We start from the raw sequence: 19062 nt of genomic DNA on the forward strand, positions 1-19062 counted from the left end.
AAGCCAACATACACAGGGGTCCCTCAGGATCGAGTTTGAGAACCACTGCCTTAAGCAACCTCCTACGGAATAGTTCGGGAAACACGCCTAGAAAAGTAAACAACTTTTTGTAAGGTATACCTTTCGAGTCTTCGTAAAATTCTGTGGAAAATAACCAAAAAAAGATGTGGTTTTATTGGTTCTTTTCAAATTCTTTACAAAGAATAAAAAATTCTAAGAGACACCGTTTTGGGAAACGCTCTCGCGGCTGTGTCCCAACTCTCACCTTGTTATTTAGCTGACGTCACACAGACAGGTGGGTGTGGGAATGCCGTCGTTTCGGTTTGGTTACGTAATAATTCTTACCAAACCTTTCCGGGTCCGTCAAAGCGAACGCTCAACAAACAGGATTTCGGCATTAACTTGTTGGAACTTATCGGCGCAAGTTAGAACAAGATCGTTCTTCCTCCGGTGCACTGTCTTTTAACTGTGCACCTGTTCTTCGCTTCTGAATATTGCAATCTAACTGGACATTACAAGTAGACTGAACTAATATTTGTCTGGAGCGAGTCTTCGAACTTTTGGAGTTCTCTTCCTTTTAAACTTGTACATTTTAAGCGAGAAAAATGAGCTCCGTCGCGTATGACAATGGGGTAAGTGATCATTTGTCTAAAGGCTTTGCTTAATTAATTGGTTAGCCACAGCATACAAATATTCCCGCGATTATATCCATGTACCTATTAAACAAAATGCTATTTTCAGATTGGCATAGACTTTTTATTGCTTTGGCAATGAATATGTGTGTCAATGACAAGTCAGAATTAGTGAGTGGGAAAGACTCGTGCATGTCTTTAAATGTGAGTATAACTTTCCAGACTACATTCCTCTGCCTTTGAGTGAGCTAGCCTCGAAGGCTCTTTCAAAATTATCGGCCAGGAATTAGCAGGTGTGCCGAAAAGGAAGCCAGGAGTGCCTTTGAACAATCAAACTCTACGTTTGACTGTTCCAACGTATAGTTTCTACGCTTACACCGTGACAAACCACTTTCTTTATAGGTTTAACTTTTGCTATTACTTCCGCAGATTCCTAAATTACCATTATCAAACGGGCTTCCGGAATAACCCCTGCCGTTTCAGTTCCGTCACATGCTCATTTATCTGCTTACTTCCTGTTTCCGAGTGCCCCTTTTAGAACGTTTTCCGATTCATCTGGAACCGCAATGTCTGGCTGCAAATGCGTGTGTGTGTGAATTTTGAGATCCGTCATGCACTCCCAATATGTAGCATTGACACCTAGCTGCCTCTTTTATTTTGCCAAATGCCCCACTCCGTTTTACAAAGACAAGGCAAATATTTGCCATCTCCTCTGGGCCATTGCAGGACATGATGGCCACTCCCACAGTAAGCAGTGTTGTGGGATCTTGCAGCAATGCGTGAAAAAGCCTGGCGTGTTGATGGTTGCACCATGCTGTTCCGTGTGTGTCAATGCCACACGTGCCACTGCAAACAAGGCACCTTCGCGTGAAATGAACCTGGTCTGGCTTGAAATGAGGGGCTACAGTTGCAGTAACTTGCAGTAATGTGTGTGTGTGTGTGTGTGTGTGTGTGTGCACCCGCACATGACACCATTTCAACCACAGAACTTTTGAAATTGAGGCCGCCCCCCTCTTTCCCGTTCTTTCCACTGGAAGAGGTGCTTCTCTGAGGGGGCATGAGTGTTGGCTCAGGTTTCAAATCCCGGTGGCTTGTCCGGGCCCGCCTGCCTGTGTTTTGCAGCCCGGCGTATCTCCTGCTTGTCCAAACTCGACTCCCCTTGATATCGCCCCGTTGCGTTTTCGAGAGTTATAAGACTGCTAACTGTCATTTTGGACACACAGGGGAGAGCCGCACGCACAGAAAAGGTGGGTCCCTGCTTCTCGTACTGCTGTCATACGGTGTAATTCGACAGCGTGGGTGTAATGACGAGGGCTTTTCACTCAATCGATGTGGGTTCCAGTCCCAGTTGGGGGCGCTGCCCTTGTGCATGTTTGCATAGTGGTTAATGTTGCGTTTTCAGTCAAATGTCATGCTGTATAACTGGACTGCATGTTAATGTATGTAATGTATGCAAGTCACTCTGGATGACGGCGTCTGATAAATGCTTGAAATGTACGGCAGCAGATTTGAATGTCTTACATTGGAGTTGGTTCAGGAAGGTTGAGGGAAAGGTTAGCTGACATGATGAACGCATGTACTGTGTGTGTGAAATGGTGTCTTCTAGTGTCAGAAAAATGCCAGATTCTATTTTCAGAGGATTGATGGTTCCAGACACTATCCGCTTTTTTAGATTAGGATTTTCCTCTCTCCACAGATAGATATAAGGCTCTGGAATGCACTGTTGTTGACAGCACTGTAGGCACGTATTGTGCAAGCTGTGCATATTTTCAACACAGCGGAACGCCCCTGTATTTGGGAAACGTAAAAATAAGACAAAGTTCTTTTATTTCCACATCAGTGGTGCTGCTGGATAGCATTGTCTTTCCCTCATCTGTGGACAATTTATGTGAAAGCAGCATGGATAGGCTGTCATTATGTACAAATCCAGTGTAATCTCTCTATTTCCATCCTTTGCTAGACACAGGGACACCCTGCAGACACTAAGCTCTGCAACAAATGCACGTTTTTTTTCTTTTTTTTTTTTTTTTCAGTCCCTCTGCTCGGATGAGGAAAGCGTACCTGTGATGTAGTTTCGGTCGAGCCGCGTCCTTTCATCAGACTAAGCGACTTGCTTTACCGTTGACTCAGACTCTGGCGTTCTAACAGCGCTGGTTTAGGATCAGCGACTAGTGCCATAATACCTTTTTTTGTAGCTTTGCCTTGTTCTTTGATAGAAGAGTCATTGGAAAGCAGGTCTTTGTTCCCACTTGTAATAGGACCTTCACCCCTTTTTGACATCGTTGTGGATTCTGTGTCACTAGTGTTCTGACACAAAGCAGCTAGCTGGTAATGAGTTGAAACACTCAATTAAAGAGTCGCACACACAATTACTGACAGTCTGCACTGTCTGCAAGCTTTTCCCCCTCAGGTCAAGTACCTCTTTAACAAAATGTTTGTGAGATCACTTTCAGGAAAACCACTTTGTACATTTTTGAATAACCTGGCATAAATGAGTAAAGATGTTGGCCTGTTGACCCTTGTGAGTGTTCAGTCATTACTTAAACTGTGGTTGGAAAAGTGAGATGAATCCCTTTATCGCACCACTCTTGGTAAGTAATTGTGAAGGCTATGACATTAACCTGATACGGGCGATCACTAGCTGGGTTTTTCTCAGTGTGAGGTTATGCGAGTGTGTGTGTACGTGGTGGAAGTGGCATCACTATGCTTTTATAAAAAAAACCCTTTTGCCGTCTTTTCTAAATTGAAAGCTTTGGGAAAGAAGAGGCTGCAGCGTCTCTATTACCCTAACGGTTGGGTATAATGGAGATGGCTCAATTCGCACACACCCTTACTGACCTCACACCTTGACTGGATTACAAATATGCACCATTTTGTCATGCATATATTAACCTGGTGGTGCAAGACACAGTGAAGGAACCGTTTGGAAACGCCTGTCTCCGCAGGTGTGTGTCTCCACACCCTGAAGCAGTTGTTTTTATCACTACAATGGGGAATTCCCTTACCATTTCTAATACCAACATGGCCTCTTCGCTTATGGGGCTTTTCACCAATCGCTATCTTTCCTACCAGAGAACACGTTTGGATGAGATGAAAACAACGCAACTGATTTGTCTTCAGGTTGTTTTGGGCCGTGTCGGTTAATGAGTTTTGACTGGACGCGGGGAGTTGGCGTAGCTAAATGGCACATTGTATTTTCGGGGGGGGGGGGCGGAAATGCGAAGCAAAGGTTACCGAGCGCAGGGAAGCGCTGCTGTTTTGCTCTGTAAATTGATCTCACTGGGACTACCTGTTGTCATGTGGCCGATTTTGAAAGAACAATTGCTGTCAAGCGGCGGAACTTAAAGAACCGCAGGGTTTTGTTTGAAGAGACAGAGGGCCAGCGTTCGGCATCATTACGGCGGCTCTTGAACCGCGCCGAGGCGGGTTTTTTTTAATCACGGGAAGCAGAGCCGCCTCATTATCTCTGTGTGTCCCAGACAGGTAGTGGGCGTCGAGAAGCCTGCTTCAGTTAGTCACCCGTGTCTAATGCATTCATGGGCAAAGAGCGGATTTCTGATGCGCTGCAGTCAGCGGAGATTTGGCGCAGTGTTTCCGAGCGGGCGACACGACCCCCCTCCTCCGGAACACCAACATGAGAGACGAATGCTCACACTGCCCTGCCGCTGATAAAGTGGCACCTTGGCGGAAGAACAGCGAAGGCGGTAGAGAGGGTAAACGGGCGGGGCGGGGGGCGTGGCCTAGTGACGGTGGGGGTGGGGTGGCGAGGTTTGGCATGGAACAGGCGAAAGCTGTCCTCCTTCTGGGCTTCTTATGAAAAGCCTTCCTTCCTTCCTTGATGTACAGTACAGAGGATGTGCTGATGACGGCAAGATGGGAGAGCTCAGTCCATCAGTCGTCGATGACCGGAGCAATGTGAAAGAAGTGAGGGAGTGAGGATGGTTCAGTTTCTGGACGAGGTCCATGGTTTTGCTGTGTGGTCCTTTCTCTGTTCAGTTTAGCCTCGGTCCTGAGGATCTCTGTGAGGTGCTCAGTCGGGGGCTAGGGGGTGAGTACCATCAAAGGGCCAGGAACTCAACTGACTGTTCTTTTACTAGTCCAGATGATCTTGGCCTCTCCCTCATCTCTCTCCTATCTGGGGTGCAGGGCGTAGGGGGGGAGGGGCCTGTTAGCCAAAAACCTCAAGTGAATTCGGAGGTCTGCTGGTCTTCCAGTGGAATGTGCAGTTGGCTCCACCCTCATCAGTCTGGATTGGCCAGCTGCTCAGTATTTCGCTGTCACTTGTGCACCTCCCCTACCATTGGTCAATAGAGCCACATTTAGAGTGGATAAAGGCAATGACACAATCCCAGAATGCCACTACTCTACAATTGGATGTGGACACATTGTTGGAGGATGTTCAATTGTAATCATGTATTCGTAATAGTGTTGTGAGAGAGTTTAGTTAAAAATAGTGTAGTCGCTGTGGAATGAAAATCACGCTGAGAATGAATACATTCATTGAGATCTAGTGCATTGTGGTGAATGGATGTGATGGAATCTGTCAGAGAAAAAAACAATAAAATATTTTACTTTTAAATATAAACAAAACATTCCAAGGCACTCTTTATATATAAAAAGCAATTAATATGTGGCTAGTTCATGCTGCAGATTAAAAATGCCTGATGAAGGCTTTTTGTCTGAAACATGTCGGAGTGTTTTTCATGTTCAGCATAAACTAGCTCTATATTAAAGTCTTTTTCGATATGAAGAGTGCATTGCAATTCATTTATATGTATGGCCTTGGGTTTGTTCCTTTATGTATTTTTATTTTCTTTTGTTTGCCTACACTTCTTATTCACTTTGTGGTTTCACAGGACTTCTAATCGTCCAGTCAATCTTCAGGCCAATCCAGGTGAACCGCCATGAATTTTGGCCAAGCATCACATTTTATTCATGCTGTATCTCTCTTGGGGAGGGGGAGGCGGTTGGCAGGCAGTTGTGCATACTAGAATGGCAGAGTCTAAATTCTAATATTGCACGGTCTGTCATTCGACTGTAGGAGAGGTTTTCAGCGTGATGGTCTTTCAAACTTCCAAGCCGAAGCTGAAATCCACCGATCGCGCACGAAGGGGGCTGCGCAGATGTGCTCTAAACGAACTGCAGGAAAGCTTCTTCTGGCCCTTATGCTCCTGAATCTACGGCCATGTTTGCGGATTTCAGTACGAGCAAGGAACCACTGCTACTGCACAGATGGCAAGGACTGTTTCCATCTGGGAATATTGGCTGCATTTCATTGGAGAGATTTTGTTTAAGAAGAGACGTAGCGGGCCTTATCCAGGCAGTGAGTTATAATGTGGTATTGAGACGGTTTCCGTTGAGTCATCGAGATGGCTGAAGTATTGTAATCTATGATGAGCCGTTTCCCGATGGTCGTCAGTTAAGTGTGACCCTCTGAGACTGTAATGACAGACGCAGTAAGTAACTGGATTGCATTGTGCTGCCTGGAGATGGCTTTGATTTTGTTGTCATCAGTGAGAATACATACTTTTCACTGCAGGACTATAAAGTGTGTCTTTACACGAACAGAACGGGCGCTGGCGGTAATGGTGCGCTGACCTAGCGCTATTGGCCTGGGGGAGTGCGTGCCGACCGGAGACGAGATGTAATGGAGCTCCAGAGGGACCCGTTCCCTGACCGTTCCTTTCGCCTCAGACCGCTGTTGAATGAGGGAGAGATGTGAATTTTAAGTAGAAGTGGTTCTCTCCTCTGTGTCTTCCACCTCCCTCACAGACTCTCCCGCTCCAGTTCTCCCCGCCCCCCTCGTCACCTGCCGTGACTCACATGGCAGAAACTGTGACCAAACTGAATAATCCTCATGATTAGCGCTTGTTGTTTTGGCCCCAGGCTTTTGGCTTTTGTGCTGGGCCTCTTCTCCACAGTCGGGCCGCGGTTGGTGCGGTTGGCGCGGTTGTCGCGGTATTTCGCTGCTAACGTTCCTTTCATGCCGGCGTTCCGGGTTTACTGGGAACACCCTGATTTACCCCCGTGTCAAATTCTGCATTTTGATTCGAATTTCCACTGCAACTTTCTTTTTTACCAAAGTTATATTTACCTTTGTTAGAAATCATTATGCTGAGAATTTGGGTGGGGGAACTTCTGGGGTTCACGGGTGAACTGCTATGCCTTCTGAAGTTGGGATCAGTTGGGGGTAACGGATATATTTTACCTCCTTTAACTAAGAAAAGGAATTAACATTCAATTATTTTAATTGAAAAATCATCAGAGAATATTAAGAAGAGTGTTAATTAATTAAATATCAGTCCATTTTCTGAATTTAATCCTGCTGAGGGTTATTTATGGATTGAATGAATAGTTTAAAACGCAGTAGAACTTTTGTAAGTTGCCTCTCTTCAATTGAAATATAAACTGCTTCCTTTTTATATTTATATCCAAAGAATCGACTCTTGTACCTCCTAATAGGAACATGGCCGTTGAGGGCTGTCTTTTTATTCTACACCTTGAATATGTGCTGTAGATTTCTACTTCTTCTAACTACCGATCTGAGCCTTGTCAGCAAACCCAAGCGTTTAGATGTATCCAGCGAGAAGCAGAAATCATAGCTGCATGCTGTGCACACTGCTGTGCCTGAGAGGGCTTTGGCAGGGCGTATTTAGGGATGTGTCGCTCATCCAGGAAGATCAAAATGGAAGCGTGGAAGAAGTGCGGAAACGTTCCGTGGGCGTTTTCATCTACGGCAAACCCCTACCCCAAAAACCAAAAATACCTTCTCCCTGGGTGGAAATGCGAGTCTCTCTCTCTCTCTCTCTCTCTCTCTCTCTCTCTCTCGCTCTCGCTCTCTCACACACATACACACATGCAGAAACAGAACTAATGAGGCTGGTTAGCGTAATTGATTTGCAATTTTGACTTAAGATATGTGTCGATTTGCATTTGCGATTCTCTCGGCTGCGTGCGGCTTTTGGAAGTGATTACCGGGGAAAGCGCTTGTTGCTGGCAACATGTTAGAGCGTCGTCTGGCAGACGTCTAGCCCTGGATTTCATTGATTAGTCTGTTGTGTAATTGGCTGGTCTTCCTGCATGCCTGCAATTCGCTGGCTGGTTCCAGTGAGGGTGTTCAACACTTTGATTCGCTGCTGAGGTGTGTTTGGGCTCTTCGGGGGCTTGCTCAAGCGAATTGTTGCCAAATCCACATTGGGTGTAGGGTGCTCAGTGAGATGCAGCATATTTCTGGAACCTTCAAATAGTCAGATATACATACACTCACCGAGGAACATTTTTGCTTTATTACACATACGTATTCATGCGATTATCTAATCAGTCAATCGTGGGACAGCACTGCAATGCATACAATCATGTTGATACATGTTAGGATCTTCAGTTAATGTTCCCATTAACCATCAGAATGGGGAAAAATTTGATCTTTGACTGTGGAATGATTGTTGGTGGCAGACCGGGTGGTTGGAGTATCTGAGAAACTGCTGATCTCCTGGGATTTTCACACACACTAGTCTCCAGAGTTTACGCAAAAAGAAAAAAAAGGAGGGATTTGTCTATAAATAAAATGCAATGCTGGTTCCTTCTTGGTGCAAGTGATTGCCATGACACTGCATGGTACAGAAGGCAGTGATGAGTATAAAACCCATATTCTGTAGTGAACTATAATGCATCCAGGGGTTTAGAACTGTGGGAGTGGCATTCATATATAATATTTCCCCATAGTCAAAAACCAGTAAAATAGTTGCTTGCACAATTTTTTGCAGTTCGCCAATGTGAGGCAAGACTTGTTTCTGTATATGAATCCAGTTTTGACAGTTTTAGTTTCCCCCCCCCCCCGATTCAAAATGAGCATTTTACAAGACAACATTTCATCTAACCAAAGTATTTATAGTGTAAGACTCACTCAATTTGATCACTGTTTAAAGTGCTTGATTCTGATTCAGTGAGTTCATTGCCTTTGAGAGAAGTATGTCTTTTGTTTTTCCCGAATTTAAAACCAGTTTCCAGCTTGCCAGTGCATTCTGTATGGCATTGAAAGCCCTCCTTGCAAACCTGCTTTTTATCTTACCACACTTCTATCTTTAGAAGCTGAAACTGCTGCACAAGTTTCCATGATTAGATTATTCTAGATACACCACATGTTACTACTGAAACTGGAAGAACTGCTTTTAAAGTATTTGCACCACACATGTGGAATAAAGTTCAGGTGGCACTTAAACTTGACACTTAAACTTAAACTTGATATATATGTATGTGTATATATATATATATATATGTATATATATGTATATATGTATATATATGTGTATATATATACACACTCAGTGAGCACTTTATTAGGTATTTATTGTACTCATTTTTTAGACTTCTGCTGCTGTAGCCTATCCACTTAGAGTTATGATGCGTTGTGTTCGGAGATGCTCTTCTGCATACCACTGTTGTAATGTGTGGTTATTTGCGTTACTGTCACCTTACTCCACCTACAACTCCTCCTCAAACCTCATTCTGGCAAATCTCTCACACTGTTCTTATCGTAACTCCTCCCAACGCTCCTCCCACAACGTCATTGTGGCAAATTGCCAACGGTCCTTATGCTCTGCCAACTCTGTACAATGTTCGGGGCGTTCTGCCATTCTCCCCCATGCGTTCTGCCATTCTCCCCCGTCCTCACTTCACCCCGCACCTGACCTTGACAAACTACCAGACCTCATAAAGTTCTGGATGCCCCCCCTCTAACACACACGTCATCCATACACGTCACTCTGTATCTTTCGCTTTTATAAGACGAACTAAGCAGCAGTAATCTTAGAAAATATACAGACATACTAAACATTTGATTTAATATTCACTTCTAATATGCTTTTCTCATATACAGACATACTAAATATTTGATTAATTATTCTCTTCTAAGGGAGTAAATGAACGTTGCATTCTTTGCGTTTTCATAAGCTCAGCTATAATTAATGTTCTAGGTCAAATAGATACACTTCTGGCATAAAACATCGAGAGTCCCGGAGAAATCAGCTGTAAAGTCATATCTCGCTCTGTGTCCTTGGCTACACAGTTTGAGACGCCTCCCCCCCAGCTGGCTCACTGTGTAATTCTAGCACAATTTAGCAGTTAATCAGTTTTAAACTATACAGGGTACATATCATACTTTAATATGGATATATTGATACACTTTTAGCGCACATCGTCGAGAGTTTTGGAGGAACCAGCCTGCTCACTAAGGTGGAGTCTGATTTTGACTTGTGATTTGTTTATCATGCTTTTAGGAGGGAGATATTTTGTTCTGTGAATTTTCCCCTCCAGTATGATGCAGCCAGACGGATTGAGGGGATAGAGGTGTATAGGACTGTGCCATCAGCATAGAAATGCACCTTACAATTACAAATATGAACTGGAAAAAGTATTGGTCCAAGTATGGAGCCTTGTGGTACACCTCTGGTTATCTCTAGAGAGTTGGACTGGAAGGTTCTTAAATCGTAAATTAATGTTAAAAAATGCCTATTTGTTAAACAATACAAAGTGTAACATGGTTTAAATGAGTGTGCACCCTACCAGACCCCCAGTGGAAAACGAGCTGTGTGTACAGTCCTGCTGACTTAGCCAGTTAGGTTTAGAGACAGTGTTTGCCCCCACAAATAGTGAGTTGAAATGGCATACAGTGTAATTATGTTTCGTGTTGTTGGGAAGCCAATGTCATGGGGGGCAGATTGGAGTCATTGGCAGTGTGGTACAGTGGGTGCTCAGTGAAGATCCTGGAATACCAAAATAAACCATAGGTAATGCAAGTTTCCTATGAATCAGTTGTCAGCTGTACCACAAGGGTTAACCTGGTTCGATAGTTATACAGAGATAACAAGTCTGATCATTGTTGTTACTGCAGTTTTGTGAATGTGTCTTTATTTGATGATTTGCTGTTTTTATCTCATCCTTGGGTATAAGGAGTAAGGTGGAAGGGTTCGGGGAGACGATACAGTCTCCTGCACATCACTCGAGTATGGCCATTTCATTACATTCTGCAATGCACCATTGCATATTGCTATGATTGAACATTTTGTACAATAAATTGCATTTGCTTTACCACTGCACACCTAGCCTAGGGGTTTTAAGGTCCTAACATACACTTAGGATATCTGCACAATGTAGTCACTCGCCTATACACTAGTGCCAATTAAATCATTGTAGGCTGTACAAGACGGTCACATCCACATCCATGTCTACTAAGAGAGATAACGATCGAGCCACACCACTGGCAGACATTTGCAGTCTCCAATGTTTAACTGTGTAGCGCAGAAGAGAGGTTAAAATATTGTTTTGTAGTCGGATAATGGGGGAACACTCAATTAATCCTGTTCCAGTAGCACACTGTAAGATGTCACGTGTTTGTTCAGCACTCGGATACTTCTGCTGTTTGCCGTATCTGGGGGATTCTTACAGTTGGTGACCCCGTTTGGACAAGTTCCATCTGTGTGGGACCTGTGTTCTGGCTCTGGCTCTGGCTCTGGCTCTGGGGATTGTTATGTTGGTGACCCGACATGATTAAAAAAGTGTCCAATTGATTAACAAATCAATGGTCATGGGCCAACACTGTTCAGCTGCCTGGTAGCCACACGCAAGCGTCCCCAAATCATTCTTTATTCTACAACAGTGTTTTTGTTTGAACATGTTTGTTGCTGCAATTCCTCTCTTGACTGTTGGAATTCCGAATTGACCTATTGTACCTTTTAAATATCCAGGGGCTTCTGGGTAATTCCATGTCAACTCAACATTCTTTTGGACTGCAAAAATGTAGGATTTTAACAGGGGCTCTAAACAATAGTATAGTAGTTATTATGATTGGTTTAATATGTATAAGGTCGAGTGCCATATAACACTCTTGGGATTTTTCAGTAGTTACACTTAAGACTGAAAGGGTTAATGTAATGCTAAATGATTTAGCGTGCTCATTTGGCCTCATAAGAAACGCCTAGAGCCAATATTACACTTTTCTCATATTATTAATTTGGGAGATATGGGCTTACAAAGTTTGTGCTAATTTGTTTGACTTTGACTTGCCCTATCTAGGCCTGAGAGAAATGGGGAAAATTTGGCCGTGGATATTTGAGTCATTGCCGAGATATGTTATCAGAAGCCGCATCACATAGTTTTCTATCACTAATTACTGGTTTTCCACCCTCCCTTTACCTGGGAGCCATGTGCTGGGAATCTCATTAAAAACATGGCCCAAAAGTGAGAAGTCTTTCCCGTGCCCCTCCCCTCTGGTGAGTCCTGCTAACCCATGTGAGCAGATAAACCAATCTACTGGCTCCCTGTGGTGGTTTATTACCCCAACCAACTGGTTGTTTAAAACACAGTCAGTCCACAGAGAGAACAGTACTGGAACAGGGGTGGGGGATGGGGACATCTGTTTGTCTAAAACTTATCAGAACTGTTTCTTGTGTTGCTCGTTCTCCTCACTTGCTGTTTTTTTTAGGAGGTTTGCCTTCAGGCTCTGTCTTTTCTCAATTTCCCAGTTTTGAGATTTCCTGTAAACTGCCTTTGTGACAGTTTCTCTGTAAAAAGCACAAAAGTAAAATTAAAATTGGAAAATCTTTGGTTTGGTTAATGTCTCTGCAGTGAACATGCTAGGTTGTGAATGACAGCATGCTGACTTAGTCCAGCCCCCAATCAAAATGGAGGCCATCTGTATTCAGAAATGAGTCGGCACACTGATGTCTGCAGCGTGATGTCACCCTCCCAATAGGGTTTACAATTACTCCGGTTTGGACAGGAATGTTATCATTATTATTAATAATTATAATAATTATAATATACAGTACTGTGCAAAAGTCTTAGGTACCTGTATAACATTCTATACAGATGAGATTCTTTCAAAAATAATTCAATGAAAGGTCCTAAATGAATGTACTATACATTTTACATTACATTTTAGTAATTTGGCAGAATAGTAAAAAACTGAATCAAATCAATATTTTTTGTAACCACCCTTTGGCATTAAAACTGCATCACTTCTCTGAGATAGCCAACGCTGTCCTGCAGTTCTATAAGACAATCAGCAGGGAGGTTGTTCCAAGCATGTTGGAGAACTTGCCACAGTTCTTCTGCAGACTTTGGTTGGCTCCTTGCTTCTGGTCTCAGCCTTGATAAAGTTTTTATGTAAAAAGTAGTTAATTCCTTAAATTAAATTAATCTCAAATGTTATTTTATACTAACACACACAAAAAAATAAACATATATAATAATAATAAAAATAACTCTATAGCTTATAGAGTTTATAGTGTATAGTGTAGGTTATAGAGCGGTAACTGGTTGGAACAAAATCCAGCGTGTAGATCGGCCCTCCAGGACCGGAGTTGTGGGGGATTCTCTAAAGGAACTCAAAAAACAGCCATGGACAGCCAGTTTTGAATGCTGTTGAAAATAGAAATCACTGGTATGACCTGAACATTGCTGTCCAGTGTCCATTGAGCCTGTCCCTCTGACATCATAGAGCTGGAGCAGATTTGCATGGAGGAATAGGCACAATAAAAAACACAAAAAAAACCCTGAAGCTAAATGTGCAAAGTTCGTATGCACATACTCTGGAAGAGTGTAATGGCTGCCAAAGGCCTCTCTACAAAGTGTTGGGGGAGGGGGAAGGTGTGGATACTTTTGTAAATTACAAATGTACTGTTTAAGTCTATTTTTTAAAATGTTGTTAAACATTTTTTGCATCATACTTGTGTGGAATTTGTGTTGAAGGAGGGATTAGATTTATATTTTAGATTATGACCATTTGTTCAATTATTATACTACATTATAGTGTAATATTCTATTTTGGTCACATAAAATGATGGAATTATGTATTACAAGTTCATCCCTGTAGTTCATACAAGGATGAAGCTGACAGTCTGTACTATAAACTCATATTCATTATTTCAAATCCAGTGTGTTTCAGTACAAAACAACAGAAATTGTGTCACTGTTCAAATACTTATAGAATGCACTGCATATGCAGTCACATGAACGCTTAACAAAGCAAATGCATTTACCTAATACAGTTTTTTTTTTTTCAAATTTTTGGTTTGAAGGGTTTAATGCAGTGGATGGCAATTTAGCCTTTTTGCTTTCGTCATGCAGTCTGCAAGGTACAGCAGCTCAATGCAATTAGCAGATTAGCTACTGATTTACCGTTCAGCCTGCTGCTGCTTTCTCTCTATATGTTGAGAGTTGACTTACCCACTAGCTTTATCCAATATTAATATCCAGTTTGCCTGCACGTGTGCTCCGGTTGGACTGCAAATCTGGAATGTTACGTTTTTCACCAGTCTGTTACAGCGTACATAGAAGTGTTCGACCTGCACTTCGTTGTACGTCGCTCTGGATAAGAGAGTCTGCTAAATGCTTGGTAATGTAACGTAATGTAATATAAAGAAGAGAATTAGCGTCAGACTGCTTTGATATTTTGCCTCTGATGGCCACCATTTTCTAAAAAAAAAAAACTGCCAGGTTCACCGGTGGCAGGTAGCTGCGTAGACCCTCCTCCGTCGGGCTGCCGTGCGGGTGGAGGAATGCCAGCTCTGTGGTCCATGACAGAACACTGTCCGGGCTTGTTGTTTTTAATCGGCTGCCACAAAAAATGGCAGCAATTAAAGGGTATTATCTCGTTATAAGAGCAGAGTCGTTCTTCTGTTCTCCATAGACTTGATCAAGCCTGTTCAGGGGAGGCCTGCATTCTTCAGTCTCCTCCATGTTTAGTTACAAAACAAATAAAAAAATAAAGTGCTATACAATGCTGAAGAAAGGAAAGACTATCTGAGCTGCTTTTATTCACTGAGCCCTTTACATTTGCATTCATTTTTTTTTTTTTTTTTTTTTTTCTGTGGCTACGTTTCAGTTCTTCGTGTTATCAATGTCATTTTCTGCGACTTGGACTGTTAGCTATGATTGATATTCGGGGAGAATTTAGTGACACTTAGCATTAACTTTAGTGAAGAGAAAAGTTGTGTAATGCATAACTTATTTATATAACCACATGAAGAGATGTTTTTTGGGGGGTTTTTTTTAAAGAGTAAACCAGTGTAATGCAGAAATAACTCTTGAATGCGCTCCAATTTGCAGCCCATCTGCACAGTAATTAGTTACTTTGGATGCTTTTTCACATGGCTTTCTGAGAGTATGTCTGTATGAATATACTCGGGAGGATTTTGATATTGCAAAATATATATATTTTTTATCCACACTTTCACTGTAGAATATCAAGTAATTGCTTTGCCTGACTTGATGATTCATCGCTGCTCCTCAGTCAAGTCTGTGATGTGCTACAGCCACTTGTGGGGAAACAAGACATTTGCAAGATGTAGAGAATGGTTTGAAAAAGGAACAAAGGTTGTACCTCTCAAGCTAATTGAGATCGCGTCTATATTTTCAATGTTTATTATGTGCCATAACAATGCTGACGATAATAATGATAATGATAACATCCCTGCAATGACTGTTCATGAACTCTGTACTGTAAAATTTTTATATGTATAATCAAACTATTCACAAGTTAACAGCATTAACAGCTTTTATGAAAGGTTTTATGCAGTTTGATTTCTCAACAGAAACGACAGAACATTTTATTAATAGAGCACTTTCAGTATCTAGCCTTGATTCTAGGCTTTCTGATTGCCTTTGGAGTCTGTTATCGGCATTTGTTAACATGAGGAATAGAGTTGTGCTCGTGGAAATCAAGGAAGCCATTATGAGGCTTGTTTTTAAAAAAATCTCATAGGCCAAACCTTAGGCTCAACAAAGTCAACTGTTTGGAACATCATTAAGAAGACAGAGAGCACTGGTGAGCTCTGTAATTGTCAAGGCAGAAACTAGAGAATTCTTCACTGGTCAAGTCATTCACCTGATCTGATTCCAACTGAACATGCGTTTACTTGCAAGGGCAGCTAGCCCTGGAAAGGACCAGGAGTGGTTCAATGTGGTACAGGCTTGGCAGAGCATCACCAGAGAAGATGTTCCACTCCCAGTGATGTCCATGCATCACATGTCCTCTGCATGCAGTCAGTGCCTGCAAAGGATATGCAAGAAAGTACTAAGCATGAATACTTTCATTCGCATAACAATGTATGCCATGGGGACCTATGTATAAAAAATGCTGTAAGTTATACATTGTAAAATTCTTAGATAAAATCACCCTTACATAAAAGCTGAGAATCTTTCACTTTAACCCCTAAGTCCAAATAGGCCTCCCCGTTGACGGTGTTCCTTAGTGAGCGCTGCATTTGCCATGGAAACCACTTGAACATATTTAGGTTTGTAAATCTGCCTCTTTTCATATGGAAGGACTATGGTGGGAGTATTTACATGTGTTCATCGTGGCTGAAGAGGACCTTGGAAGGGTTCTAATGAAATGTCTAAAAACCTGCTCGTGTTGCTCGAAAAGCCTCCTGCTCGAAAGAATGCAGCACAGATCTGTTTTTGAGGTCGACTTTCTGCGTAGGATTTTTTTTTCAACACCACGCCTTGCAAGATGGCAGCGCCGTTCCTGTTCAACCGGTTGGACTGTTTGGCTCTTCCTGACCTCACCAGAGAGGGTTAACCAACGTGTTTACCTGGCAGCACAAAGTAACAGGTCCAGCATATTACACTTGTTTATTCTGTTATACAGTCCAACAGACCACAGTGTCACGGGCAATTCCCTTTCTTAAAGGTCCCATATTGTACACCTTGTACAGTGTCTTTTATTTTTTTATTATTATTTTTTTTTTTTATAGGTCCTGATATCCACAAAAAGAAGTTTTTGGTACTTAAAACCACGCAATCTCTATCCCAGTTTACATGTCCAGTGCCTGTCACAAGCTTGACCAAGAACATGCTGTTTTAGTGACTGTGGCTCTGTTCGAAACCGCATACTACAAAATTTCATTGAAATGTAGTACCAATGGTATGCTAAGTATGCGGTTTCGAACATAGCCTGTGTCTTTAGGTTCATTGATCTCAATTAACCTCTGTCTTGATTGGCTGGCTAGCTCCAATGAACTGGATGCCATTTTTGCCGAGTGCTTGGATTTGTTCCAGCGCAAGCGTTTCGTAGTGATGTCTTAAGTTGAAATGTAAAAGGCTCGTTTAAATGCACATTTTCTTTATAGTGGTATGTATGGATTTATTTGGCAACTGTGCCTTTTGTTATTTTCACAATGTTTTTTATAACATCGTCAACTCCTTTATGATCCACATCGAAAGAGAAAGGTCATTTTACACAATATGGGACCTTAGATTTTACATGGCACGACACCGTAGCACGTGCGGTTTTTCCCCTGTTTCACTGGGCTAAGTTGCTCCCTCAAAGGCATCACAGCAGCAGTCCCTGTGGCAAGCCAGTGAAATGTCGCGCTGCTAAAGTGCTGCTCTGTGAAGCTGCCCATGACTGTATTTTCGTCCTACAAATACGGCGTGCAGTGTCCTCCAGAATCAATGCCAGACTTAATGGCCCCGGCGTTTCAGTAGGAAAGAAAAAACGTCCTTAACTGTTAACAAATGGATGAATATGTGATTAATTTTTAGGGCCAAGTAGGGGTTCGGGACAAAGGCAATCTAATGCTTTAATTAGGCTCGGATCAGAGTAAGTGATGGGAAAGCCTAAAGCATTCGCTGACCCTGTCCCTAATGGTTATCTTAATTCTGTGCCGTGATTGCCGTTAAAAAAATTCCAATTAGGGGTGGGGGGTGGTGTGAAGGCTCAACTGCGCCGACAACGGCTTAATTGCGGCGAGTTATAATTTAGATTTTTATAATTGAGCCGCGATCTAGAGGGGGAGCGCGTCTGACAAATTGATTTAAAACCGAAGCACTCCGCCATCTCGACTGGCTGTCGAACCGACATTCTCCGCGCGGACCGCGGGCACAGAGGCAATCGTGAGCAGTGATTGAGCGAAACCGTTTTATAATCACCTCCCCGGCTGTGCGAGGGGAGAGGGGGATGCAGAATGGCGTTAATGCAAGCCGGGTATTCACCGCTACAGTAGCTCCCTGCATACAAATGCTGTGTCACTTGATCACTCTGGAGGGAGGGATGGAGGGGGAGCTGTTATCACTTTGCCCATCTGTATCGTGCGCACGTCCCGAAGAAAGCACCGTAATGTGTAGTGGATTCATCCCCGGGACAACTTCTAGGCTATAGTATGTCCACATCAAACCTCGACTTTCACGGTGCCGTTTGAGTAAGCCAGAGAGACACGAACCGCTTCTCTTTCGCATTTCTCTCGCAGTCACGAGACCGGCATTTCAGGTTACGTCTCGCAAAATGTGTTTTTGCATGGTTCTGTAGGCCTACGTAAAGTAACTTTATAGGCTAGGTCGGGTTTCTTATACTTATTGTTGATTTTTTTTTTTTTAAGGTGGGGGTGAGCTATCGATTTGCATTTGTATTGAAATCAAACCGTCATATTCCTTTATTTATTTATTTATTTATTATTTTTTCAACTTTCCCGGAGCACGCCTTTGTAATGTCACCGTCGGGACAATATCTCTCTGGTCTTTTTCAAAAATCTCTCCCCATCCTCCTCCCCCACCACACAAACACATTCACGAGCTGATCAGTCAAGTCAAGCTTTCCTCTTGATTGTTTAAAAACTCTGATGTTCCAACTCGGCAGTTTTCCCCTGCGCCCCAGGATTAATCTGGCGCAGTTTTTGTTCCTCGTAATGCTTCTGCCATTTAAAAAGTTCAAGTTAAACCCACATCTGTTATGCAGGGTGGCGGATGAAGGGCGTATTGATGGAATGGAAATAAAATCACTCGCTTGCTTCGTACTGATCCCAGGAAAGGTGGAATCAGCAAAATTGGACTCTCCTTCAGGTGAACTGGAGCGAAGGAAAGCGCAGTGATGGTTACGTGAAACCGGCAACCAGGTGGTCCCACATTTTGAACTGACATACAAACTTTTATGCAGCATAGTTTATTTTCGCAGTGATAAAAATGACCAGCATTCTTCTGTTTTTGAAGAAGAATTGGCATTTTCAAAGATACATTTACATTTCAGAGCCAACAGTCTGATTAGAATGGATAGTACAAACTATTATCTGCCCCACCCCCCACCCCCCAACAAGATACAAAGATAAGGTATACCATAAAAGGACTAATCTATATTAAGAAGGCATGGAGTGGATTGGTTTACTATTTAATCATTAATCAACATGCAATGAATCAAACCTGCATGTTTCCTGTTTCCGTGACTACCCTGTATCAATCGTGTGGACAGCTTCTTATAACCTAAACAATTGCCCCTTCTCTTTTTAGAAATTATTGTCAGATTATTTATTTACTTGATGTGTCGCATGTAGTCCGGAGGGGGGAAAATAGGACTGGTCGGTAGGCAAGGTGTTTTTGTTATTCCTTGTTGAGTTGTGATCTATGCACCCTGGCGGTTGTGATTCAGTGAAACTCGTGA

At 42.7% G+C, this 19062-nt stretch overlaps 1 protein-coding gene across 2 annotated transcripts in view; it reads left to right on the forward strand.

Moving 5' to 3' along the window:
• The first annotated feature begins 356 nt into the window (after positions 1-356).
• The window catches only part of st14 (ST14 transmembrane serine protease matriptase), a 51186-nt gene continuing 32480 nt past the window's right edge, over positions 357-19062 (forward strand). Inside the window, exon 1 of one of the 2 annotated variants that reach the window (XM_061215986.1) lies at positions 357-632. In XM_061215986.1, the coding sequence (XP_061071970.1) occupies positions 606-632 (27 nt within the window). In that variant the 5' untranslated portion in view covers positions 357-605. Of the gene's footprint in view, positions 633-1766; positions 1880-19062 lie in introns of those variants that run through there. The other variant, XM_061215987.1, reaches the window with a different exon arrangement.

The sequence above is a fragment of the Conger conger genome, chromosome 1, assembly GCF_963514075.1.
Source record: "Conger conger chromosome 1, fConCon1.1, whole genome shotgun sequence".
NCBI lineage: Eukaryota > Metazoa > Chordata > Actinopteri > Anguilliformes > Congridae > Conger > Conger conger.